Source organism: Cheilinus undulatus, linkage group 3, assembly GCF_018320785.1.
Source record: "Cheilinus undulatus linkage group 3, ASM1832078v1, whole genome shotgun sequence".
NCBI classification, from domain to species: Eukaryota; Metazoa; Chordata; class Actinopteri; order Labriformes; family Labridae; genus Cheilinus; species Cheilinus undulatus.
Genome location: NC_054867.1, coordinates 13,122,288 through 13,148,461, shown reverse-complemented (window position 1 = coordinate 13,148,461; position 26,174 = coordinate 13,122,288). Strand labels below are relative to the sequence as shown.

The 26,174-nt window shown below is 39.2% G+C and overlaps 2 protein-coding genes across 2 annotated transcripts in view; both read right to left on the bottom strand.

Annotated features, from left to right (window-relative positions):
* Window positions 1-955: 955 nt before the first annotated feature.
* Window positions 956-6,701, bottom strand: fbxo2 (F-box protein 2). The gene is made up of 6 exons (XM_041780738.1): window positions 6,611-6,701; window positions 5,278-5,342; window positions 4,341-4,467; window positions 4,171-4,263; window positions 3,956-4,094; window positions 956-2,202 (listed from the first exon to the last, which is right to left on the bottom strand). The coding sequence occupies exons 2-6, from the start codon at window positions 5,312-5,314 to the stop codon at window positions 2,068-2,070; spliced, it is 531 nt and encodes a 176-aa protein (XP_041636672.1). The 5' UTR covers window positions 5,315-5,342; window positions 6,611-6,701; the 3' UTR covers window positions 956-2,067.
* A 4,112-nt stretch (window positions 6,702-10,813) lies between these two features.
* Window positions 10,814-26,174, bottom strand: part of LOC121505412 (integrin alpha-5-like) — a 57,677-nt gene continuing 42,316 nt past the window's right edge. The window contains exons 20-30 of the mRNA XM_041780724.1: window positions 22,178-22,328; window positions 19,998-20,090; window positions 19,483-19,562; window positions 19,243-19,323; window positions 19,026-19,131; window positions 17,288-17,446; window positions 17,062-17,169; window positions 14,164-14,277; window positions 12,013-12,114; window positions 11,791-11,913; window positions 10,814-11,559 (exon numbers count right to left, since the gene is read on the bottom strand). Of these exons, the coding sequence (XP_041636658.1) occupies window positions 11,476-11,559; window positions 11,791-11,913; window positions 12,013-12,114; window positions 14,164-14,277; window positions 17,062-17,169; window positions 17,288-17,446; window positions 19,026-19,131; window positions 19,243-19,323; window positions 19,483-19,562; window positions 19,998-20,090; window positions 22,178-22,328 (1,201 nt within the window). The 3' untranslated portion in view covers window positions 10,814-11,475. The remainder of the gene's footprint in view (window positions 11,560-11,790; window positions 11,914-12,012; window positions 12,115-14,163; window positions 14,278-17,061; window positions 17,170-17,287; window positions 17,447-19,025; window positions 19,132-19,242; window positions 19,324-19,482; window positions 19,563-19,997; window positions 20,091-22,177; window positions 22,329-26,174) is intronic.

Sequence of the window (26,174 nt, the reverse complement as noted above, 5' to 3'; positions counted from 1 at the left end):
TTTGAGAATGTTTGGTGAAATTAACATTTTAACACAATCTGAACCTGAGAACAAACTCTTTGAAAAATGTCTGTAGTTTCTGCCAGAACTGGATGGAAATTAACCTGAGACATAGGTTTTTTTAACCATTGTGTTTCGCCTGGACTTTAAAGTGTGAACCCTGTAGTGCCCAGTCAAACTCCTAACATGGCTTTAAGGGGCTTTAAGAATGTGTGCTGCAGTAATGTCACTTGATCTAGTTAAATAACTATAAAGACAAAATTTTAAAAACTAATCAGAATTAAAACTCAGAAGATTTTAATGCATTGCAGACAGTATACAATGACTAAGGCTTTTATTGCACAAACTTGCTCTCCAATCTCCTGGTGACCAAAAGGTGTAAAAACATTCTGTGATGAAAATATCTTATAAATATTCACATTTTTACAAGATAAGGCCTTCTGCTGTTTGGAATCGGCTTCTTTTGAATCAGTATTTAAAGCACTTCCTGTCTGCAGTGACACAGAGGGCCACATCACAGCCTCTCTGTGTCTCTTTCTCTATTATAAACTCTTTAGGCTGTCTCCAGTTTTAAAGTGATGAAGCAGTTTGGCAAAGAATTGCATGATGACAAAACAGCCTGCCATTGGTTGTCAAAGCCTGTCACATTGCACCGTAGAAAACATTACATATGGTAGCTAATACTAAAGCTAGTGGCAGGAACGATTAAAAAATTGATTAGAAACTGATTTAAAAAGATGTTCAGTGTTGGAGTAACTGGTGTGGATTTATTCTTTTGATGTCCTGAAAAGTCAGTCAAGTTCCAGGCTAGCTAGAAAAGTTTATGTAAGAGCTATGAACGGCAAAACAGAGGACTTTCAGATTTGAATAACATGTCTCTTCTCATTGTATACGACAACATCGGCGTCAATGTGGAATGTATTAAATGGAAGGAATGCAAAGAATTAGGGGGCATGGTAGCCTGGTTGTTCTGTCCACATGTCCCATGTGCAGACACCGTCGTCCTTGTCCAGCCTGTGGCTACTTTCCTGCTTGCTTTTCCCCACTCTCTTTGTCCTCAGTGTCAGACTTCATCCACCATCTCATTTACATTACAGGCATAAAACCCCCAAAATAAATGTCAAAGTAAAAACTGGCACCTTGAAATAAAACTTTATTACAAAAAAAAAGATAAATTTGCTCCCCAGCTGTCACAAGCAAACATATTTTTCTTCTTCATTGGTCTTAACTGTTTTACCACCGTCACACTTTTAACTACCTGAAGTCAGTTTTGGTAAATGCAAACAGGTCCAACCTCACACCATGCAACTCTGTGTTCACATTGTCAATGTAATTTTTATTCATTTTATTTTATTTATTTATTTTACAGGGACAAAGCGCAATCAATCAACTTTTTCTGTAAATATGCCAGAGTAAGCTAAAAGGCTAGTTTTTATCTATAGTCCCAGATGTAGAATTCGGCTCCCTAAAAATAACAAATTAATATCAGAAAGGGCGAGGGAAGAAAAACAAGCAAAGTTGAAATAGAGTGAAAGCAATATCCTGCAATAAAAATGACTAAAAACTACGTATAGATCATCATGGCTGGTAAGTAGCCACCCTGTGATGAGGATTTATTAAATTCTGCTCATTAGATCAACTGAAACTCAAAAAACAGGCATTAATATATATACCGTTCTTATATTTTAATTCCAGTTTAAATGATAAACCAATCTACTGCTCATAACTGGCCCACACACCAAACACATCATTTGGTTGAACAGCAGGATAAGTCACAGCGCAGAGGTAGTCGTTAAGAGATCATGATTTAAGACTAATGCAAGCAGCAGTTTTGTGAAGTTAGTAAAGCAGACAAGCCATCAGGGTAGCGTTCTTTCTCTTACTACAGTCTTCAGAGCAGCACTTTGTTTCCACAGCATTAATAGATTGTGCATAAGACAAAGCTGGTTCTCTAGAAACACTTAAACCTCTAATACACCGTCTCACTCAGGAGTCCCCTCCTTCCCTCTTTCACCAGGGTTATATCTCCCCCCTGTAACTCATTTCACCTTCACTACTAACCCCTCTTCAGACCTCGACGGTAACGGAGCTTCCAGTGACCCGGACTCCAAACCAGCCATCCCAGTATTTGGTATCTTGTCCTCCGTGTTCAAAGGAAATGAAACGCATCCCAGGGCCATAGTCTGAAAATGTATGGCTGATCTGAAATTCAAATAGGCAGAAAAACAGCTGTGGTGATCAGTATGGCTGTGATGAGACTGTCCTGAATCTCATTATTCAGTGAGTACACATGTAAAGTTGTCAAAAGACATGTTTATGTGTGCATAGGTTTTAATAAGATAAATACTGTTCTAAAGATTTCATTGTGTTATAGAATAGACATGGATCAGTCAGTCTTTACTTGCATCACCCTAATTCATTACACAGACACTCCACAAGTAAAGCAAGCCTAGACCATTCTCTTTGTTGTATTACTTACAAAAATATAACATTTATCTTAAAGATGCTAGAGAAAAGGTTGATATTTATAGTTGTAGCTGTTTGAGTCAGACAGGTCCATAGCTGTAGGCCATCTATGTGAGTAATAATGATATTAGTGTGTACAAGGCTGCTCATAAGGGGGATAAAGGGGGTAGCTTTCTGGGGCAAGCTAAACTGGGGCCCATGGAGGTTAGGAATATTCAAGGCCCATTGTTAGATCAATCTGTGATAACCATATTTTTTATTTAACCTGAATATTTAGATTTTTTTAATATATATATATTTCTTAAATAATAAATTTAAAAAACATAATTAAATTATATATATATTTTTTTTTTTAATTTTTTTTTTTAAATCCAACCACTCTTATCAAAGCAACAAAAATTTATTTATACAATTTTTTTTTATTAACGCTGTAATAAAGTAAAGCCTTTTTCAAAATGTAACCAACCCTTTTTTAAACAGAATTCCCATTTTTACAATGTTAACATTGAACTAAACCATTTGGAAAGTAATTTCAGACTTTATAGCTCGGCCATGATGTGCACGAACATCAGGCAACCAGAAAATAAAGAAGACAGAACTGAAATAACTTTAAGAGAAATTAAATAAGTACGAGACAAGGAAAAAAATTAATTAAGTAAAAATAATTTGTATAAAGCTAAAATGGGAAAAACTGGTTTAAAACTGGCAAAAATTTGTGGAAAAATTGTGAAAAAAATCATATCAGAGTTACAAAAATGGATTAACAAATGGGTGGAATGGGTGGAAAAATTGTAAAAGTTGATTAAAAGTGACAAAAATGGGCTTAAAATGGCATAAATATGCAAAAAAGTGGAAGAAATGAGCTTCTAAAATGGTGAAAATTGGTTAAAAGTAGCAAAAATAAGTTACAAGAGGCAAAAATGGGTTAAAAGAAACACAAATGGGATAACAGTGAAAAAATAGGCTAGGAAAGGCAATAAGGAGCAAAAATGGGTAGAAAAATTGTGAACATGGTTTTAAGTGGCAAAAACGGGTTTAAAATGGCAGAAATGTACAAAAAGTGGAAAAAATGTGCATCTGAAATAGTGAAAATGTGTTTAAAAGTAGCACAAATAGCTTGTAAGAGACAAAAATTGGTTAAAAGTCGAAACACTTTGGGAAATGGGTGGAAACAGTGATGAAAAGGTGTCTTAAAGTGACCTGAATAACTTTTTGAAAATATCAGAACCCAATAATAGCTAAACACACAGGTCCAAAATTAAGTAACTGTTAGCCAGATTGTAACACTAATGCTACTGATCCAACACACATGCACTGATATTATTGATAAAGCACAACAGGGGAGAGCCCATCCATGGGATTTTTCAGGGGCCCAGCCAATTCTGCGGGCAGTATGTGTGGACATGGCTAATGAGGAGAGGTCTCACAACCATCAACTCATCTTTGTCCCTGAACTCTGTGACAAGACAGCGTTCCTATCTTTGTGTACCTGTTTCCATGAGCAGTCGTCATTGTCAGGGTCGAGAGTCACTGGCTCGGGTTTGAACTCCTGTATGACCTCCTTATTATTATCCAGCAGACAGACGATCACTTGATAAGTGCAGCCACAATCTGTCCTCCCGCAGTACCTGCAGGATAAGCCACATTACTGAGACAGCAGTCACCAAAAGTGCTGAAGCACACCTCAGTTTATCTCTGTCTTACCAGTCTTCCACCTTTACAGCAGGCTGAGCATCCAGCTGTTCATCAGAATAACCCTCAGCTACCAGGTCGATCACCTGTCTCTTCAGACACAGCCTAGGACACACGGTTTGTCAGACAAATGAGGTTATTAGCATGCCAATAATGAAACAGTCAACTCATGGAGAACTCACTCAAAAGATGTTGCAAAGTATTTGGTCACGCCGTCATTGCAGAACTCAAAGCCACAGTCTCCTGGCATGTCCTCCACCTTCCACTGACTCCCATTGTTCTCTGTCAGCTCCCAGAACTCGAGCTGCTCTGAGAGAAAGCACACTCACAGGCTGTTAATAATATTTTCCTTCATGTGCACTATTGAATTTGAACTGATAGTGACAAAAATCAACATTGTGCTGTATTCTTAAAATGCATGGCAAACTTACAGCCAGTTGATAAGAAGACTGAGACTTATACTATATTTATACCTATACTACACTAGACTTGATAGACTTGGTAAGTTGTGCATTAAGTCCTGTCATAGCCTGAATGTTTTCATTATTCTGTCAGAATAATAATATCAATACTAAAGTGGTTTGTGGTCACCTAAATTTGCTTGTGGACCTTCATGGTTGAATGTTCATGCCAGTCTGTCAAAACAACTGAAACGATTTGGGGGAAATTTGTGGTATGACACTGAACAGATTCAGAATATTTGATATTTGTGAATCTAAGAGTAGAAAGAAAGCATTTGACAGCCTGCAAGGATCAATTCTTGGTCCCATTCATTTTAATATCAGCATCCTGCAACTTTGAACTGAAATAACAGAAATTATTAATATATGCCCTTTGTAAGCTTGCATGGGTGTATGCTGGGGAAGGTTAATGTTTTACCAAGAAGGCAGGAAGCCACGAGCACGCCACAAGAATGCCAATTGGTTGACAAGAAAAAAAACCATGCTTGGGTATTGGTATATTTTGATCCTGTTTAAGAGCCAGAATCCATGAGCCAGTTGTCAGCGAGATTTTGAGTTTGTCTGTTAGTTGAAAAGAACAAACACGGCCACAATATGGCCTACATCCCTGATCCTGTCACCCAGCCGAGAATCTTAAACCAACAAAATGACTGCTTACCTTCCCCACTGGGGTTCTTCAGCAAGTTCCTGGCCATGATACAGTTAACACCGAGAGGATGGAGCCTGAACAGGAAGCAGAAAATTAGATCAATAAATGTGTGAGCTGCAGTTTTTATCAGGCTATTTCTCGTCCCAATCAATCATGCATTAGTTTGAACAGTGCTGCATTTGCATCATATTCAGAAGCATGCTTGCGCGTCTTTATACGTCTCAAATTTGCACAGACACATGAATGTCTCAGGAATGAATCTAGTCACAGATTCAGCCTCCCAGCATGCAGGACAAAAAGGCTAAAAAACTCTTTTGTCCCTGCTGCCATCGGTTTTCTAAATGGTTAGCTGAAGTCTGTGTTATTTCTTTTTATGTGTTATTGTTGTATTGCAGACTGTCTCTTGTGCTTATGTTTATTGTGTCGTTAATGCTGATTTAATTATTGATCTGTAAGTCTTGACTGCTGGCTGCAAAACAAATTGCCCTTCATGGGGATAATAAAGTGAACCTTAAACCTTAAACTTTGTCTCAGATCTGAGTCAGACAATTCATGTTGTTGAAACAATTTAAGATTGTAATGTTAGTTTCTGGTTGTTTCAACATTGTTTGGCACACAAATGTGTTGCTACTGGCAAACACAGAGCTGTCCAGCAGAAGAGGATATAAATAAAGTCCTCCATGAGAGGCTGGACCCAGTGTCCCGAGGTGGACCAGGTCGTCAACAGATTCCAAACCCAAAGGGTAATACCCTGTGTGCCGACTCACAGCACAACAGATAGGGCAAAGCCATCCTTCTTAACATGCTGAATAGGAGGTATCACAGAGGATCAGCCTCCCATCAAACCAACATCAGTCAGCAGGAATAGAATTTGCAACTGCATGAGGTTGGATTATGCAGGAATGAAATAATTTTAACTCATTCTTAACCTCATCTATAGAGGATGTGCAACTCAAAAACCCTGTCATAGTTTGCATGAATGTTGCAATTAATGTTTGCTGCAGGTTTGTATCATTAAAACAGTCACAACACAAACAATAACTGTTTTAAAAAGTACAAAATCTGGTCATTTAATTGTATGTGCTAGAGATGTGTCCATGGTTCTCTCCTTTATCTGAGACACAGAGAACAGACAAGCCTTTGTGTGCATCAAATACCACCTAGCTGTGTGTTTGCCCCACATTTCTTCTACTCACTGAGGCTTCATACAAGAAAACAGCTGAGTCATTTATCTCTGCAGAATCAAAATGAAGCTAAGATGCAGAACATGCACATTATAGCTAAGCTCCACAGTAAATGACAGACTGCACTGTGCCAAAATATGTAAGAAGTGTTAACTCACAGCCAGAAGAGGGCAAGATCGGTCTTCTCTTTTTGTCTGTGTCTCTCCCCGAGTAACACTAGAGCTCTACTGCAGGGCCGCACAGCTTTTATAGCCAGTGAACAAACACACACACACACACACACACACACACACCCACACACACAGAGTTACACATGCAGAGAGAGGGAGGAGGAGAGACACCAAACACCCCAGACTGCAGGTTGGGAGGGAGCATCAACAGAGTGGAACTCAGCAGAAACACGCATGCACAAACTCAGCACAACTGTCAGTCTGAGCTAAAACATGAAAGCCAACAGTGCAAGAAAGCATTCATCATGACTGTGAAAGTCACACAGTACTGTGCACATAGAAACACTTTAGGTTTAGCAAGCGTGTACATTTTGCAAGCTTTAGTTTTTGTCCTTCACTGAAGCACTGCTATTAGGGCCCAAGCACTGACCCAGTGCAAGTCCAGTGTGATTCCAATGACTGAGCATTTGATTGTAGGTTTTAAGTATCTAAACATGTGAAAAAGTCCTGAATTTTGGCATGTGCATCAGGTCTGGTGAAAAATTTGATATTTTATGGGACTCCACTAAAAAATTTAGGAATTGCCTTAATAGCGCCCCCTAACAGTTTTCAAAGTTAAAGCTCCCTCCTTTGACTTTGTCCAAGATCTTTGAAATTTAGTGTGCTGATGCTGCTTGGGCAGATCTGCAATGAAGCCTCTTGGGTCCCTCCCCTATCTCCAACAGGAAGTCCATCATTTTGAAGGAATTAGCAAAATTAGGGTTTTTTTGGCCATTGCAAGGGGTCCTTTGAAGATTAACTCCTCCGACAGTGTTCATCCAACCAAGCTGAATTTTGGTATACTGCTAGAAGAGACATGAGTGATCAAAATTTATTTAGCTTCTGTACAAAATTCTAAGGGCGTAGCCATGGCGAGCCTTCAGATTTGCTTTATTTTTTCAAGTAACAGGAGGTTGTTAATAACTCAGTCGTGCATAGTCCAATCTTTTGTACAGACAGTAGCAGCTCCTTGAGGTGACAGTTAATACTATGTTTTACCTTAGAAACTTCTGTTCTTAAACACTTAAAGGTATTCACCTCAAATTAGTGTCAGGAAGGCATTAACATGTTGGTGCAACACTGTACAAAAATCTGTGTGTTTTGCAGAGAGGGTGTGCCTGTTATGGGATGGCAAACATTAAAGTTGATTTTTTATTTTTATTTTTTTTGCCTTAAATTTTGAAGAGCCCTAACTCAGCTAAATTTCATCTTGCCTGAACAAGATTTCATTTGCTTGATGACAGCATGCCCCTGAACACAACTGCTATTTTTATTTTTAAAAAATATTCAGCGCCACCTTGTGGTAAGAAAAAGAAAATTGCTGCTGGTAAATCATTAACCATTTTACTCTGGTTGACCAAATCTCACTCAAATTCACTCAGACACATCCTAAGATCTGTACCTTAATTTTTGTAGAGTATCAAAAGAGTACCTCTAACAGTGACGCTGTGGCAACATTTTGTTCAGCAGAAAACAGGAAGTAGTTTTTTCATACTTTTAAAGACATGAAACTTGGTATAAATAATTCCCAGAGGGACCTGAAGTGAATGGTATAAATTCTGTTGGTGGGCGGGGCTAGATGACTCAGTGGCGCCACCTCCAATATTTCAAAAATCCAGCTCCTGTAGCACACTGTGTTGATCCAATCACCTTCATCTTAGGTTTAGTAAAAGAATAGCCATGGAGGATTAGAAGTTGGCAAAATGTTGTACCAAACTCAAAGGGTGTGGTCATAGCAGCTCACGACATTTAGGTGTCATTCCCTAACATGATAGTGGCTAGCCCTCACAAAAAATCCCATCAACTGAAAGATTGGCCAAATTCTGCTGAAATTTGTTCACACAGCTCCCAAGACATTGACCTTCAGATGGCCCTTAGAGGTCAAAAGTCTACAAGAAAAGGGATTTTTTGTTTGCCATGAAACAGGAAGTAGTTAATTTTATATGCTTAACATTCTTTCACAGCCATGAAACTTGGTGGAAAAATACCCTTTCAGAGCCTGAAATGAAAGATATGACTGAAGCTGGGGGGTGTGGCCTATTGGCTCAGTGGCACCCCCTAGAAAATTTTGAAAAATCCACCCCTGCACACCTTTTTAGGTAGGATTGTGAAAACTGGTATGTGTATAAAATAGTTTGGCTGAAACTCTTAGGTTGTCTGATTAAATTAATGAGGTATGTCACTTGATGGTGACTGCAAACAAAAACAAAATTACAGCCGAGTTAGGCCCCAAGTCTAAGTGTTTCAGGGTTAAAACATCACTGTAAACCAGTTCAATACTTCTTGGACCCATGAGCAACAGGCCAATACACTCCTGATCAAAATTTTACAAGAGTACCTTGATGCAGACAAGATGGCCGACATACATCCAATCCATCTCAACCAGAAGTCCGTACGTCTAAGGTTAGGCTTAGGCATTAAAATCCAAGTGGTTAGGTTCAGGACAAGGCAGTGGGGAAGGTGATATATTTGAGATCCAGCACCAAGGGTTAGGGTTAGGCGTGAAAAAGACTGACAAACACTGGCAGCTGAGTCTAACGCGAAGAAGAAACTTCCGCTTGGGACTTCCGGCATGGACTGGATGTATATCGACGCCCATGTCGGCCATCTTGACAGCAGTTGGGTCCCTCTCAAATTTTAAGACCGATTGAAAATTGCAAGAATTTACATTTTGCACTGCTTGATCTTAAGAAGGTTCTAAGGAGAGCTCCAAGATACAAAAAGAAGAAATAGGACTGAGACAAAAACCTGAGTAAGCAATTTATTGAAAACAATTAAACTGAAATAGGCTGATAAGGAAGAACACTTCGTCATGATCAATGTAATAATAAAACATTTGTCTTAAATCTAAGATAAATATTAATCCTGCTGTGTCTTTTACAGTTATGTGGTACCATCTTCATCTGTATCAAGAAGCTGTTCTCCTTCACACATCCCCTCATCAGCACACCTCTGCTGCATGGAGAAGTTCCTTTTGAGTGAGTACCATCATACTCATGATCACAGCTGAATCTATGAGGTGGTCTCTAGTCTGGAGACTTTACTGAGAGACACAGTTATCTAAACGCTCAGGCTCTGTTCTAAATGGACCTTTCTGATTTTAATGGGAGAATTAGTGGGAGGTTTGTCTCTCTTAAAGCAGGACGTATCCCACTACAAACCAACATTTGACCTAAAAAAGAGAATTTATGAAAGGGCCTTTCTGTGCGGAGTTTGCATGTTTTCCTCGTGCACACATGGGTTCTCTCCAGATTCTCTGGCTTACTCCAACCACCAAAAACATGCTCATTAGGTTAATTGATGACTCTAAATTGGCTGTAGGTGTGAATGTGAACACGCCTGGTTGTCTGACTCTATGTGTCAGCCCTGTGATTGCCTGGTGACCAGTCCAGGGTGTACCCCACCTCTTGCCCAGAGATAGCTGGGATAAGCTCGAGACCCCCTGCAATTCCCAACTGGATAAGTGGTATAGAAAATGAATGGATGGAAGGGAGGAGGAATCCAATCACAAATCAGCTGATATAAATACATTCAGGATCTCTGAACACATCAATAGTTGTCACCAGACTCATTTGTTCAAAGCAGCTAAAATAAACTTATTTTTAAAAATAATATTGAAAAGGGAATTGATATGATTCATGTATCTTGTTTATTACATAGCCCACAGATTCGGGTGCTTTGCTAGATATTTTGCTGATCAAATCTAAGGACAGGAAAGTAGAATTAGCTATTACAACTGATATATCTAAATCATAATGGTGATACTTAACAAATGTATGTATTGTATGTAATGTGGCATTCCTGAAAATTGAGAGGAAAGCTCACCAGAGTCAAAAGCGTTGTTGCGTAAGCTTACTTGGCCAATAAAGCTGATTCTGAGTGCAGGCCCACTCTGGCCCCAGGACACTATGCCTGCTGACTTCTGTAGTGTCAGGAATACATCTCAGTCATCTCACATGTACATGTGCACTAAGTCACATGAGCCACATGAGATAGTTGATGTATAGCTGTAGTAACATATACCACCAGCAGAGGGATGTACTGACCAACAAACCAGTTTGAACTTCTGATCAGAGCATCTTATGTGTCATTGTGCCTTTCTCTAAAGATTTACGACTGATTAATCATGGAGACCACATACAAATATTCTGGGTGGATATACAAAATTAGGCTTTATTCTGGACACCAACGGGTCATTACACAATAATTCATTACATACATTACAAAATACACAAAATACCTCCCAATATGGGAGAGGAATAATTCAAGTTAAGCATTGCAGTTTGGTCAGGATTGTCCTGCAGACAGTACAGTATAACATTCAACAACCCATAGCAAAACACTGTGCCATAAATAGAAAGTGGTGTATAAATCATAAAAAAGCAGGAATTTCAGAATATCAAATGATGGGACTGCAAACATTAAAACACACCTTTCAGTAATGAAGAACTGTAATATTAGTGCCTTTTCTTGGAGGTGCAGTTTTTGTTCCTTTATTGGCTTTGGTATTTCAGTATTTCCAGGTCAGCACATCTTTGAGTTGAAAACTGTTTTCCACTGGGCTGAGCTTACCGGGAGCTCTGATTGTACAAATACATGTCCATAAAGCAGTGCATATTCATCTGCATGGCAGTCCTGCAGTCTTTCCTGCTTTGGCATTTTAGTGCAGCACCAGATATTGTGTATTCCAGTGATACAGCACCCATTATTGTCCTTTCATAGATGGGTAGCCTGTTTATCATTAGCCAGTTTCCTTATTTGTTTGGGATAATTCCAGTTCTTTATAACAGCTGCAAGGAGGCTCCTTTTTGGGTCTACGCCTCAGAGGACGCCTGGGGTTTGAGCTGGGCCTTCTCCATGGTTGTACCGTACGGATCGGATCGTTTAAAAAAGCCCATCTGGAGGGAAACAGGGAGAGAGAGTGATCAGATAGTCTACCGCTCCATCAGATAGTATATCAAGACTGTAAGGACCGTTACTCCATGTATTTTACTCTCAGAGAGCTTTCAGTATAACCACCCATGACACTAAACAACACTGGTTTATACTCTTTCTGTGATGTCCAATATTTATTTCTGAACAAACACTCACACTGTTATTTTTTGTGGTAATGGTATTAGCAGTGTTACCTTGTATAGTAGATATGTGAGTACAGAGAGAAGTAGCAACCCAGCAAGAATAGCCAGGATGATGATCCACACTGGAACATAAAACAAACTGTCGGGCTTGTTCCATATTACAGCAGTCACCACCTGAATAACAGGAAATAACACCGTTCAGACTAACGTGTGTAAATAAGCTTATCAAGTTATTTCATTGTACAAATCCTGGAAAAATCAAACCAACTTTACCTTTTTAGAACCAGAAGGCTTGGATTTGGGAGGGATAGAGTAAGGCATCCTGTTCACGTTGTACTGAACAGAGCACTCAAGGAAATATTGCTTAAAAGCCCTCTGTGGACGAACAAAAGACAGCAAGGACAAGATTTAAAGAAAGACTGGACAGACAGACTTAAAAGGCTGCAAAAAGATTTTTTCCTGGCACCTTTTAGCTTTTAAAGAGCTTGCTTTGACATGTCCAGAGCTTCACTGAATTTACCAAAATGCTGACACATCATACAGACTTTGTGACATAAACTGTGTGGATAAGCTTAACAATGTACATGTTCTGACAGAAAACATATTTATACCATATTATAAACAACAGTATAGTATAGTTCCTATTTCAATCTTATTCAGCCTCTAAGTTTCAGTATTTGGTGCGCTCTTCTTGACAAACTAATTTAAAAAACGCATGAAAATGTGAATGTTTCTGTGTCATTTGCAGACAAGGCTGCCCATAAGGGAGATAAAGGGGGGAGCTTTCTAGAGCCCAGTCAAACTGGGGGTCCATGGAGGTCAGCAAAATCAGGGTCCATCACACAGTAAAGCTGTGATAACCATGTTTTATTTTCAACCTAAATAATAACCACTCCTGTCAAAGCAACAAAAAAATAGTTTTATAGCTGTTCTATAATATAGCCTTTTTAAAAATGTTAACTTTTCTTAAAACAGAATTAGATTTTTTTTATTGTTAACAGTGTTGATGGGTACACTGAACTAAATAATTAAGAAAGTAATGTCAGACTCCACAGCAGAGCCATGATGTGAACATCAGGAAGCCAGAAAGGAAAGTAGAAGAAACTGAGAGAACTTTTTCACACAGGAATAGAATAATTGTGAAAAGAGACAAAATGGGTTGGAGTGGCAAAAAATGAGAAAAAAGGGAGAAAAAGGGGTAGAAAGCTGCATAAATGAGAGTGAGAGGCAAAAAGTGTCAAGAATAGGCAACTAGTTCCAGAAAGGTAGCAAAATGAGTGAAAAGTGACAAAAAGGTTAAAAAAAATTGCATAATTGAGTGCAAGTGGCAAAATAGGTAACAAGTGTCAAAAGGTGGTAAAAAATGGTGAAACAATTGGTGAAAATGTTCAAGTCATCTGTTAAATTTGGCAAAAAAGGGGCAAAAATGGCCAAAAAGCAGCAAAATCGAGTTAAGATAGGCAAAAGAAGTATCAAAAATCATCAGAATATGGAAAAATGGGATAAAAAGTAGCACAAAAACATCAGAGCTCAATAAAAGCTTCACACACTTCTCCGCTCGAAAATGAGGGAACATAATACTGATAGGCAGATTTGTGCTGCATCAACAATACTGCAGGCAATAACCATCAAGGTGATGAGGGAGATGGTCTGGAAAAAGCTTTCTACGTCCAACCCCCCTTCTATGGTCATAAGCTTTTGGTAATGAGAATAAGAACATGGATACAAGCGTCCACAAAGACTTTTCTCCTGAGGGAGTCTGGGTTTAACCATAGAGATAGGTGAGGAGTGCAGACATCCAAAGGGAACCAGAAGCTGTTCCTTCTCGTTGAAAGGAGAAAGATGAAATGGTTCAGTCATCTGATCAGGATGATTCCTGGGTGCTTCCCTTTGGAGGTCCTCTAGGAAATGGGAGAAGACCCTGAGGCAGACCAAGAACTAGCTGGAAGGATTATATAACCCATCTTGTCTGGGAACACCTCGGGTTCCCCTAGGAAAAGTTGGACAATATCGCTGGGGAGAGGGATGTCTGGGTTGACTTGCTTGAGTCAGAGTGGACATTAGTGCAACATTTGAAGTTAATCCCTCAAAGTGTTCCTTTGATATTGTGCTCTGGGACAGGCGGACAAACTGAAAACTATGTGCTAACTATTCCTTTTGTTCTTTCTAAGCTCCGGGGACAGAATCTGCAAGTTTCTTTAGTTGTTTCATAGATTTATAAAGATATTTGAAATATAAAAACATTGAAGTGTAGCCCAATTATTTGTGTGTAAAGTGGGACGCTTCTTGGCGAGCTGCCCAGCAGAGGGCAGTATGGGAACCTGGATTGTTTCACTCACTGTTTGTTTCTTTCCCTTGGATTTTTCTTAATTTGAGGTTTTTCAACTGACAGATACATATATCCCAATGAGGCTGTACTCTCACCTCGATGAAGGTTTCAGCCCACAGTCTGGAGCGTACTGTCAGAATAACACTGGCTCCTCTCTCCAGCAGCCCAACGTCACACTGCAGCTGCCAGCACTCCACCGTGGAGCACGTCTACAGAGAGACAGAGCAACAAACACACAAAACAGACTATGAGACGTTTTTTTATTGTTGATTGTGTTGACCAATATTGCAAATAATGGAACAAAGTAATACGTTCAAGTTCTGCATAATTTGGGTCAGGCAGACTGCAAGCATTTAGTCGTTTGCTTCTTATTTGATAACAAGATCGTAATATTTAGCAACAGACTTCCTTTTAAACAGCTAATCAAAGTGAAAATTGGTTTCTGTTCCCATATAAACTACTAAGAATACGATTGTACTGTAAACACTGAAGGATCTTTGGAGGAAAGTGGTGGGTTCCTCAATTATAAATGTAAAAACATTACAGTAAGTGACACAAGCCACACAGCCCAACCCAGTAAACCACAAACATAATTAAATTCATCTCTCAAACAATGAAAGCCAGCAGCAGGAGATGATGAACAGAACTCATATAATCTCCATTTCCTCTGTTTAATTACATTATCTCATTCCAATTTTAACCTTTCAATGTTCAGAGGTCAGAGCTAACCCCTCCTACAATCTGATTGGTTGATATTTTTTTAAAGTGTATTACACGGGTGTACCATCCCTGCTAATGACTGACTTCAGAAAAGAGATACAGAAATGAAAAGGCAAACCCTGAAAGACTGAACACCCAACAGGAGAGTCAGTGACTTCATTAAGAGCCTATGTTGTGGTGTGTGTAGGGTGAACAGCTTGAGACTTGCGTCATCATGATTTCCTCCGTATGCTGAGAGAGAGAATAATACAAACACCTTCTGGGGTTTTCTGGAAGTTCACTGTTCTTTCCTGATAAGGAGCTAATGTCCTGAGGAAGTTAAAATTTTAAACATGACTTAGTTCATACCAAGCAGAACAGATAAATCAATTCATTCTGTTCTGTTCATGTCAGGTAAGAGGAGCAGTGGGACACAACTGCAGACAACAGGTTTCTCAAAGTTATCCTAGAAGGATAACCACTAAATCGCAAGCGATAAATGGGAAAAGAGGGGAAACAAAAGCTCAAGAAAACTAGCCCACAACCAAAAAACTCCCATTCTTGACAATACTGAGAAAAGGGGAAACTAAACCACTGCTGCCGTGCAGCTGAAGTGAACACAAAGTACTAGGGAGACTGAGAAACGTATCTTCAGATGAAAGAAAACAAAGATCACCAGACTGGTGTGAAAAGGAGAACCAAAACACTGTTTAATGCTTTCTAGCACAATAATCTTAATCCAGGGGCAACTGGTTATTCTCATAGAATGTAGACAAGAAATATATTACACAATGCTTAGGTGACCTTTAACTTTCACACTCTCAAGGAGAAGCACAGGGAGATGCTCCCAATACCTCTGATGGTGAGATAATGAGTCAGCACAGAGTGTTGCAGACCAGGAGTATATATAAATTAACCACACCTGGCCCCAATCAGTGGCAAATGGCCACATACACCTGGTGGTGCAGTGATTGACCCACACCTGGCACTGCCCTGATTGACACACACCTTGCGCTGCACTGATTGACACACTCAGTGAGTTACCAGGCAGATTTTCCTCACAGTTCATTTAAAAGATTTCAGAACCAGCTTTATTGGCCAACTATGCTTATGAAACAAGGAATTTGGCTTGTGCAGGAATTAAACATTGAAAACAAAAAAATTAATAAAACCTAATAAAGTCTAAGAAATGATGATTTAAATGTGTACAAGCTTTTGTTAGGGATTTTTCTACTATATACAAGTCCATGCACATTGATAGGTATGGTTGCAAAACATGCAAAGCATGTAAGAATTATGATAAGACATAATCAGAAATACAAAACATGCAATGATATGGGCAGATTTACATTTAAGGTGATTTAAGACATTTGACAAGTACAAGTGTGCCTATGAAGTGAGGCATTCTACCACAGAGAGCCTTCTTACAGTATCTGAGTTACAGCGAATACATTAATTACAGCACTTAGTGCGGTGAATGGATTAAATTACTAATTAGTGTGGTAAATAGATTAATTAATGCAAACATACATATGATCGCAGACATTTAACACGCTTGTTTAAGTTACAGTTAATAACTTAACTAGTGCAGTGTGCATATTACGTAACCAAACTGAGCTTTCTTACAGTATTTGTACATTAAAGCAGAAACAGACAGTGTAGGATGTTGCCCATTAGGAAGGGTTAGGGTGCTTGTTAAATTGAATTTCTATTTTCTAATTTTCTATTTTCTGACAAGCTGTAACTTGGTAACTTTGGTGGCCATTTAAGTAACTCCATAACTGTTGAGTGGCCATCAGAGTAAGATTTGATCAGAGAGGGATTTCACACTCTGACAAAGCAACTTTGAATAAACCACAATAAATCAGCTAAAATCTTTAACACCGACTTTTCTGAATTTTTGTACTACTTTTGTACATTTTCTGCATGAGACGTGAAGATGCAGCAGGAAAAACACACTACAAGACATAATCTCTGCACATAAGATGAAACAGCTCCATTATGTTGTCTTTGTCCCATTATTTTTTTCTTTAATTTCTCAATTAGACCATGAATGTGTTCATTATTTTTTTTATGGTATTGCATTGATAAATAGGCAAAAAAATCATCATAGCTTCAGACTCTATGTAGTTTTGAAATTGTGTCGTACTTCTTTGTGATCACTGTAACTGATTTTTTTAAAATTATATTTAACATTGTCAATTTATACACAAGAGCCAGTACATGATTTATTAAAATCTTCTGTATATCTTTACTCTTGTTTTTAACAATAGTGTGTTTCATGTGTTTCTCACCAGGTTTCCTTGTTCACTCAGAATGTCACTGTAAACCTCCCTCCTCCGGATGTGATGCTCAGTGTTGGATTTCAGTAGCCTAGGGCCAGTGGCTGCTGGGGGCTCGAGCTGCGTACATTAAGACATTGAAAGAGTCATTTACAGAAACAATCAGATTTTCAAAGCCAAGAATAGACCAAAGTCATGGGCTCATTATGCCAACAAAGCTCTGTGTGCATGTGCTTACCTTGAGTCTCAGTGCATTTAGGATCTGTTTAGAGGAGCAGCTCAGCGGCCCCTCAGTGAGCACCTCTACAGGGTAGAGCAGCTGGTGGCCTGGAGCCCTCAGTGGACAGCTCACCTTTAATGTGGAGTGGCTGACCAAACTGGGGCCGTTACTCACCAACTGAAACAGAGAGATTGTTTGAACTTAAATTTGATTCTGTAAACTGCAGCTGAGAAAACAACAAGGGTTTCTAAATGTTAAATGAGATGAAAGTCAAATAGCACTATATTAAAGGGGGCTAAATCACTTCTGCTACTGTAAAATCCCTTTAATTGATTTTATAAATCAATCATGGGCAATGAAATTTGGCTTTTTTTGACAAAAAAGGACAAATTCCTCTTATATGCCTAAGTGAAAACAGATTTCTACAAAGTAATGTCAATTAAATAAGAATACATGAGGTTAAATAAGTGACTGCATAAATATTCACTTCCTCCAAGTCATTATTTAGTAGATGCATCTTTGGCTGTAATCACAGCACTGGGTCCTGGATCTGGCTGGATCTCAATCAGGCTTGCACATCCAGACACTGCAATTATATTCCAATTCTTTTTTGCAAAACTGTTGAAGTGCTGTCAGATTGCATGGGTGTGAGCAGCCATTTTAAACTCCAGCCATAAATTCTTTTGGATTGAGGTCTGGGCTTTGACTCAGCCACTCCAGAACATTTATCTTGTTGTCTTTAAACCATTTCTGTGTTTGGGCAATTATCCTCCTGTCAGATAAATCTTTTCCCAAGCTGTATTTCTCTTTCAGACTAAATAAATTTGTCCTTTCATCCTCTACCTTTACAAGCCTTTTAGGGCCTGCTGCTGAGAAGCATCCCTACATCATGATGCTGCCACCACTGTGCTTCATAGTGTGGATGGTATGTTTGTGGTGAAGAGTAGTTTGTTGTCCTCCAAACACAGCGTCCAGTCTGAAGGCCAAAAACAGGATTTTGGTCTCTTCAGGCCAAAGAACTTGAGTCTCCCACATCCCATTTGGTGAACCCTAGTCAAGATTTAAAATTAGTTTTCTTCAATGGTGGCTTTCTCTTTGCCACTCTCCCATAAAACTTTGACTGGTGAAGAACTCGGGAAATAGTCGTTGTATGCAGAGTCTCTCCCATCTCAGCTACTGAAGCTTGTAACTCCTTCAGAGTAGTCATAGGTGTCTTTGTGGCCTTTCTCACTAGTCTCATTCTCTTAAATATCTTGAAACTTTTTTTGTATCCATCCCCTGACTTATTCTTTTCAACAACCTTTTCCCTGAGATGCTTGGAGTGTTCTTTTGTCTTCATGGTGTAATGGTAGCAAGGAATATTGATAAACCAGTGACTGGGCCTTCCTAGCACAGGAGCTTTTGTACTACATTCACTTGAGACACATTCACTGGACTCAGGTGATCTTCACTTCACTAATTGTGAGATTACTAACACCAAATGGCTAGACTTCTGTTGAATGAGGTCAGTCACTTCAAAGTGGCTGAATATTTATACAGTCACTCAGTTTATCTTACGTATTTTTGTTTAATTGAAATTACTTTTTCACTTTGACATTAAAGAGTTTTTTTGTTTTTTTGAAAAAAGTTATATTGAGAGTGTTGATTTACAACATCAATAATAGGGTAAAACACCCAACGGGATATTCTCTCTGTCATAACTGTAGGTACAGTATGCATTAACGTAGATGAGGGTCAGTAAGAAACCTCAGCACACCTCATAGACCTGCAGAATCTCAGGGCCAATGTCCTGTTCTTCCCTCACACTCTGACTCGCAGTCCAGTTTGGAGGGGGAAAGAAGACTTTATCTGGATGAGAAACACTGAAACAGAAAAAAGCTGTGTTTGGCATCTACCTCAGCAAGCATCATCAGGATAAGTTTCCTCACATGGAAAAGAAGTGCCATAATGAAGACTTGGCAATGAGCTCTCACCCCTGCAGGAGGATGTCAGTCATAGCAGCCACCTCCAGCTCCAACAACACCACTTCACTCTCTGAGTTATTTGCATTTTTACTAAAAGAGACAGCAGACAGACAGCTCGTTGTTTAAGAGAAAAGCAACCGTTAATTTTACCAGACACTAACTTTAATAAAAACAGTTGTTAAAAAGGTGCTTATTACCATGGTTACAATAAAATATAAAGAACAAAACATCAGAATTAAAAGGGACTACCTTCGTATCTGGAGCTCAAACTGTACAGTGTTCTCAGTGTCTGTCAGTCTTGGCACAGTGAACCTCAGCCCAGCCCATAACTAGAAAATAAAAAGCATAAATATGTTAACCAAATACTGGAAGCATCAGAAATTAACACAATAAATGATCAAAAAATATATTTTGCATTGAGTTAATAATGAAATATTGCCTTTTTTACTATACACACGCACACAATGCTTCTACACATTCCCTTCATAGTCTGAGTTTAATTCCAATAAAGAAAGGCTGGCAAACAATTTTGGTGGCAAATAAAACAAAAACATTTTATAACTCAAAAAGTTCTCAAACAGGGCCTGGATTGAAACTATTGGTTAATCCACTGAATTAAAGTTTGATTTATGTAACTGTTGTGTTTTTTTTTATATTTAATGACAGGATAACAGATGACAGCAGCATTCAAAAACTTGACTGAACAAAAGGGATAATCAACCTGAAAAGAACAAAGATAACATGTAGGCTTTGTTAGCTCTTACACTGGTCCCAGACTTCATGGGGTTTCCCAGATCACACGTAAGATAGCGGGTCTGGTTTTCTGTCTTATAGCTGCACATCAGCTGAGTCAGGCTCTGCAGAGGACACACAAACACTCAAGATCTAATACAGTCAACTCTAAATACGATCTTCATATTATGAGCCAATAAAAGACAAAACATTTAAATATTTTGCATGCTAACCAGAAAACACCTCAGTTATGGTGTAGTAGCCAGGTATCCTTTGTGACTTTTATAAAGTTCTTTCGGATTATTCCTGTTTCATCTGGGATTTTTGGTATATCTGTGCATTATGTGTTTCTATTGTTTTCTTTTCCATATTCTGGTCGGAATGCATCACAATTTGTGAGGTTGAAGTGACCTTTGACCTCAAGCATCTAATCAGTTCACCCTTAAGTCCAATTGGTATATGTCACGTGAGCTAAAATGTACTTAGTGTATCACTGAGTAAGAGTACACTGCAGAGTTTGAAGAAAATTCCTAGAAGAAGGGGATACACATGATTCCTGATGACCTTGGATATACACTATATGGACAAAAGTATTCATACACCTGGTCATTACACCAAAGGACGGTAATAGCATTGTTGTTAAATACATGTACTTTAATATGGAGTTGGCCCCTCTTTGCAGCTATGGCCTCCACTCTTCTTGGCAGGCCTTCCCAATTTTGGAGTTTATGAGGTCAGGCACTGATTTTGGCTGAGAAGGCCTGGCTCATTATCTCCATTCCAGTTCATCCCAAAATGACTCTCTGTGGTTGCGGTCAGGTCTCAGAGCAGGCCAGTCAAGTTCTTCCACACCAAACTCATCAGACCATGTCTTTATAGTCCTTGCTTTTAGCACTGGGGAACAATCATGTTGGAATTGAAAAGGGCCTCCCCCAAACTGTTGCAACAAAGCTGGAAGCATAGCATTTTCCAAAATGTCTTGGTATATTGAAGCATTAAGATTGCCCTTCACTAGAGATTAGGGGCCTAGCCCAAATCCTTAAAGTAGTCCCATACCATTATCCCTCCTCCATCAAACTTAGTTGTCACTGTGCAGTCAGAGAGGTAATATTGTCCCGGCATCCGCCAACCCCAGACTAGCTAATCTGGCAGCCAAACAGAAGAGCATGATTCGTCACTCCACAGAACATGTTTCCACTTCTACACAGCCCAGTGCTGGTGTGCTTTACACCACTCCATCTGATGCTTAGACTTGGTGATGTGAGGCTTGCATGCAGTTGCTCGGCCATGGAAACTCATCCCATGAAGCTCCTACCGTACCATTTTTGCGCTTACATTAACTTCCACTGGAATTCATCAATCTACAGCTATGGAATCAGCAGTGTTGGCCTTAGCTTTGTGGTCGTGTGGCTGTTGCTCCTAAACTCTTCTACTTTCTAATAACATCACTTACAGCTGACTGTGGAATATCCAGGTGGGATAAAATTTCACAAACTGTCTTATTGCAAATGTGGCATCCATCACAGTACCATGCTTGAAGTCTGAGCTCTTTTGTATCAGATATTTGCAGATGGAGACGGCATGGTGTTAGTATTTCCTACACATGCAGACAGGTACTTGTCACACCTGTCTACATGTCTCTTAGCATTCATTGTCCATTTAATTTTAGTTTTTTAATCCCTTTATGCCAGCTCATTGTCGCTGTCTGTGTTTGTTCTCTAGTGATGTTACCAGCTTCTTCTATGACTTCTCTCGTGCTCTTCCTATTGGCTTTTAAATTTGGAGTATTTTTTGCTTGAACTATTTGAAAACTTTGTAGATGGACTTGTGATGTTTGTTTAAGATTTACCACATCATGACAGTGTCCATATAGTGTAAGACCTCCAAATCTCATCAGTTCATCCTTGAGTCAGGGGGATTTTTGTGCAAAATTTGAAGAAAATCCCTCTTGAGATATCTCATTCGACTTACTGATGTAAGGAAAGACAAAAGGATGGAGGACGACCAAACAACCTAATGGCTCAGGCCCTTCTATCACTGGCGTGGATGCACGACAACATTGATTTAAAGTGTTATGGAAGTCACAGATTTCTATGTATTACGGTTCATTAGCTACTACAATAAATAGTTCAGGAAAAAAGTAAATTACAAAAAGTCAAATCCATACACATCATGAAAGTTTAAAGGTTAAGTTTTATGCAGTTTTACTCACCACATTGTTGCGTGCTATCCCAATATAGTCCACCTGTGGGGGTAGCACCATGTAGAGCTCTGCCTCATAGGCTCCTCCCTCTCCCTCATTCCTGGCGTTGAAGGTCAGGCTCAAAGCGTTTTCATCCTCCAGGTAAACCTCATGCCTGTCACTGTGAGAGAAGTACCAAAGCAACAACATTAGCCTGTTTGGTAGATATACCCTCCTGCAAAGCACCTTTCTAATACACAGCGGCTGTACCCTGCATGTTATAAATGTTATTTAGAAACACACACCGTGCAGCAAAGCCTCTGTAGGAATTTGGGGTTTAGTATCTTGCCTGAGGACACCTGAATATGGAAAATTAAGCATGAAGGAAAGAAAAATACACTATCAAAGTGTCTTAGGATTTCTCTTCAAATTCTTCCTTTGAGCACAAACTTGAGCAGAGAGCTTCAGAGATATTTTCATGTTATAATATCCGAGGATTGAATGTTTGGTGTGCAGGGGTAGACGTGTGAATTACAAGCTGTCACAACCATTTCACACATTACAGTATCCCTTTACATTACAGCAGCAGTCTACATCCTCAAACATCAGAGTACAGTAAGACTAGTAACAAGTGAGCTTAATAATCGAGACCACTGCTGTCACAAGAGAGGGACTACCTCTGCCAGACTGAAAATATCTCATTAAACACCTTCAAGGAAACAGCCAACATGTTTCCCCTTAAGTAAGCAGCAGATTGTGTCATTTTTACATATGCCAGATTTTTTGGATTTACCCTCCAAGGTTAGCCAAGATTCAAACTAAATCAATGTAAGATTTTAAGAATGCTATTGTAGATTTTACTGTATACCCCTAGATCCCAATACAACAGCAGGGCCATGAGAGGAATTTTTTGGTCATGCAAATATGGCATCATTTCCTAATGACTTACAAAAACAAAACTCTCACTCGTAGGACTCAGAAAAACAGAGGAAGCAACTGAAGCCAGGTCTGCTTTGCAGTCAGGAAAGTCCCTGAGGCCTGACAGCTTCCGTCTAAGTTTTATAAAATATTCTCTCCACAACACGCCTGACTTCAGTTCTGTCTGAGTCTCTGTGAACTTTCTGTCCTCGATGGCTTGACTGAAAGTTTAGGACACTCTCAGCTCAAGAAGATCAAATGGAGAACAAAACTTTTCATCAGTCAGAAGGGGTATTTGACAGACTGGAATGGTGCTTCTTCTTCTTCACAAGCATTGACATTTTCTTATTTTCAAATATACTCTAACAGAAAATGTTTTCATATAACGTCCCCTCTTCTTCAACTCCAACACTTTCTACAGACCTTTTAGTCCAGCAAAAGACTCAAACTTGTGTTTCCTCAAATGCCCTAGCTCTTTCATTTGGCAGTCTAAGAAATGGCAATCACTCTCTGCAGTTACAATTACCTGCCAGTTATTTCAAGTTGAAATAAAAGAAAGTGTCAGCTCATGCTGCAGCCTGTTACAATCAGTGTCTGATCCAAGTCTTTTCTGCTGTAAACTCACAGCTTGATCTACTTGTTCAAATATCCATGTTAAAAAATAAACACACCAGAGAGTTAACAGCTTCCACTGAATGAAGACGTAATCAATCTTGATTTTACAGAGGCGCTTTAAATCAAAAAACAAAACTGTGGAACTTCACGTACTACCTCTCTGGTTCAAATGGAAATATTTCAATCTATTTAGTTTTTATTCAGTCCAACCATTAGCCTAAGTTTTAAAAAGTCACAGTGCAACAGCCACCGTCCTCAGATCTGCATCAACTTTTTTCCTTATGTAACACATTTAAAATACCAAGTTACTACGCTGAGAAGAAACATGGTAAATAAACCTGAACATCAGTGTGTTAGCATTTTCATTACCTCAGAAAGCAGCTAAACCGATTATTAACAGGAAGCCATGCAGGAAAGCAAACACCAAACTGTTTTAAGTATCCCAATGAAGATGTCCTAGCCAGCTCTACCAGACAGCAAAAACACTGAGAAACACTTCTTCATGGTCCTCTTTATGTAAAGTATTGCAAATCTGCTTTAAATATTCAAAAGAGTACTTTAACGGAGAACAAAACCACTCTCATCTCCTCTGCAGAACTACGGCATAGCAATCTGTCTGCTTACTTAGACTTTCTTTAAGATGTATCACTTCCTCCCAAAGACTATAAGGAATTGGATGATTTAACTTTTGGTCAGCCTTGTAACAGACAAATAAACTGAGCCTGAAGCAGGCTTAAATTATTCAGGCAAAATACATTTTTGAACTAGGTTGTAAAATTTTTTATATCTGCCATAAAAATCAGCATATTAGCATGAGCTGCACAACTGATGGTGCTTCTACACCCGGCCTCTTGTGCACACTTCAGGGGCTGTACTTCTTTTGCACGTCCACATTAGCTTCGGTTTTCAACACCAGAAGTTGCCACTTTCTACTAAAGTATTTTTAGTGGGGGGCCTCAACAGTTTATCATCAAAATAAGTTTGGCAGTAGTTTGGCAACGTGTCCATTGTAGTTGTTTTCTGTGCTGATAGCACTTATTTCAATACAAAACCAATGTTCATTTTCGGTGTGTCAGTTTTTCTTGACAGCACTGTCAGTTTAAAATAGTTTAACTTTTGAAACAGAACTACACATTTCAATGTTCTACCTCTGTGATCAATCAAACTCAAGAAGGGGTGGGACTTACAGTACTGTGCAGAACTTTTAGGCATGTTTGGGCCAAAAATCGAGCCTGTCGTAAGGCATTTAACGGTAAGTGAGCCCACCAGAGGGAACCATCGAGTGGGAAGGAGGACCGACACAACCCAGGTCATTCTCTGGATGTCTTTGCATATTAACAGGTGAATGGGAAAATAATCCGTTGGAAAAATAACAATGTCAGCACCTTTAGGATGGAGTAAGGGGAGGACGTGGCGAGTCAACATGGCCTAGGGCAGTGGCTCCCAACATTTTATCCTTTGAGCCTCCCTACTTGTATCTAAGTAAACTTTAGCTGCCACAGGACCCGACATGACCAAAAAAGAACAAAAAGTGATACTTTGTGGCCAAAATTAACATAAATTTGGATGTAAATCCAAACAAAGTGGCCCTAAACACAAATTCTTTGAACCAACAACTATTAAATGAATTATTTAGAATTGTTAAACAATAATTTCTGTTAATATGTACAAATCTAATTTTAACAACCTCAGGGCAGCCAGAGACTAGTGGCCCCCTGAAATCTCTGGCTTAGGGTACCATCCGGGCAGGTAGTGGGTTTGCCACAAGTCCCTGGTCGTGCTGTGGATGTCCCAAGGACTAGAAAATTGCCAGCAGTATCTCCAGGGATGAAAACCTGACACTGGCTGCCAAGATATACAAATGTGTGTTGACATGTGTTGAATCCTTACTGCCCTAAAAGCCTAAAACTTTTGCGTATGACTGTATATTAGCTGAATCGACAACAATGGTTCCAGAAAAACTGTCATCCTTTTAAAGGAACAATATCCAGGTCTACAATGCCTTGCTAATGAATTGACATGATTCCTTGACATCCTTTTCATGTCTTCTGGGTTACATTTCTCAGAATAAAGGGAAATATTAAGTGTGCAGAGCTACCTGAAAACCTCTTACAGATACCACAGAGGGAAGCTGAAGTCTACTTTTCATCGCCTCACATGAGTAACCAGTTATCACACCTTTCTCTGTATGCGCAAGCTCTTACTTTATGCTCTAAAAGGACTTTTAAAAAGTAACGTATAGTGCACTAACCAATAAATAGTGAATGATTTCAGCTCAACTCCTGGGTTGCTTTTTATGTCTTATCCTAAAAGTATCTTTTGCATGACTGTTCTTTTTCGTTGTAAAGACTGACAGAGAGCAACACTTCATTTAGAAGTCTTTGTGTGCTGCCACAGTAAAATCTGTTCCCTGTGCTGCAGCATTCGTCTGAAGTGACTCTGTGCAGGGCACGACTAAAATGCCAAAAACGCGATTGTAAAAAGTAATGAAAAG

Bases quoted from the DNA above. Each gene is read 5' to 3' on its own strand.
- fbxo2 (XM_041780738.1), bottom strand. From the start codon at position 5,314: ATGGCCAGGAACTTGCTGAAGAACCCCAGTGGGGAAG. The intron at 4,264-4,340 runs GTGAGTTCTCCA...CGTGTGTCCTAG, and splicing joins TACTTTGCAACATCTTTTGA to GCTGTGTCTGAAGAGACAGG. The intron at 4,095-4,170 runs GTAAGACAGAGA...CTTATCCTGCAG, and splicing joins GCTGTAAAGGTGGAAGACTG to GTACTGCGGGAGGACAGATT.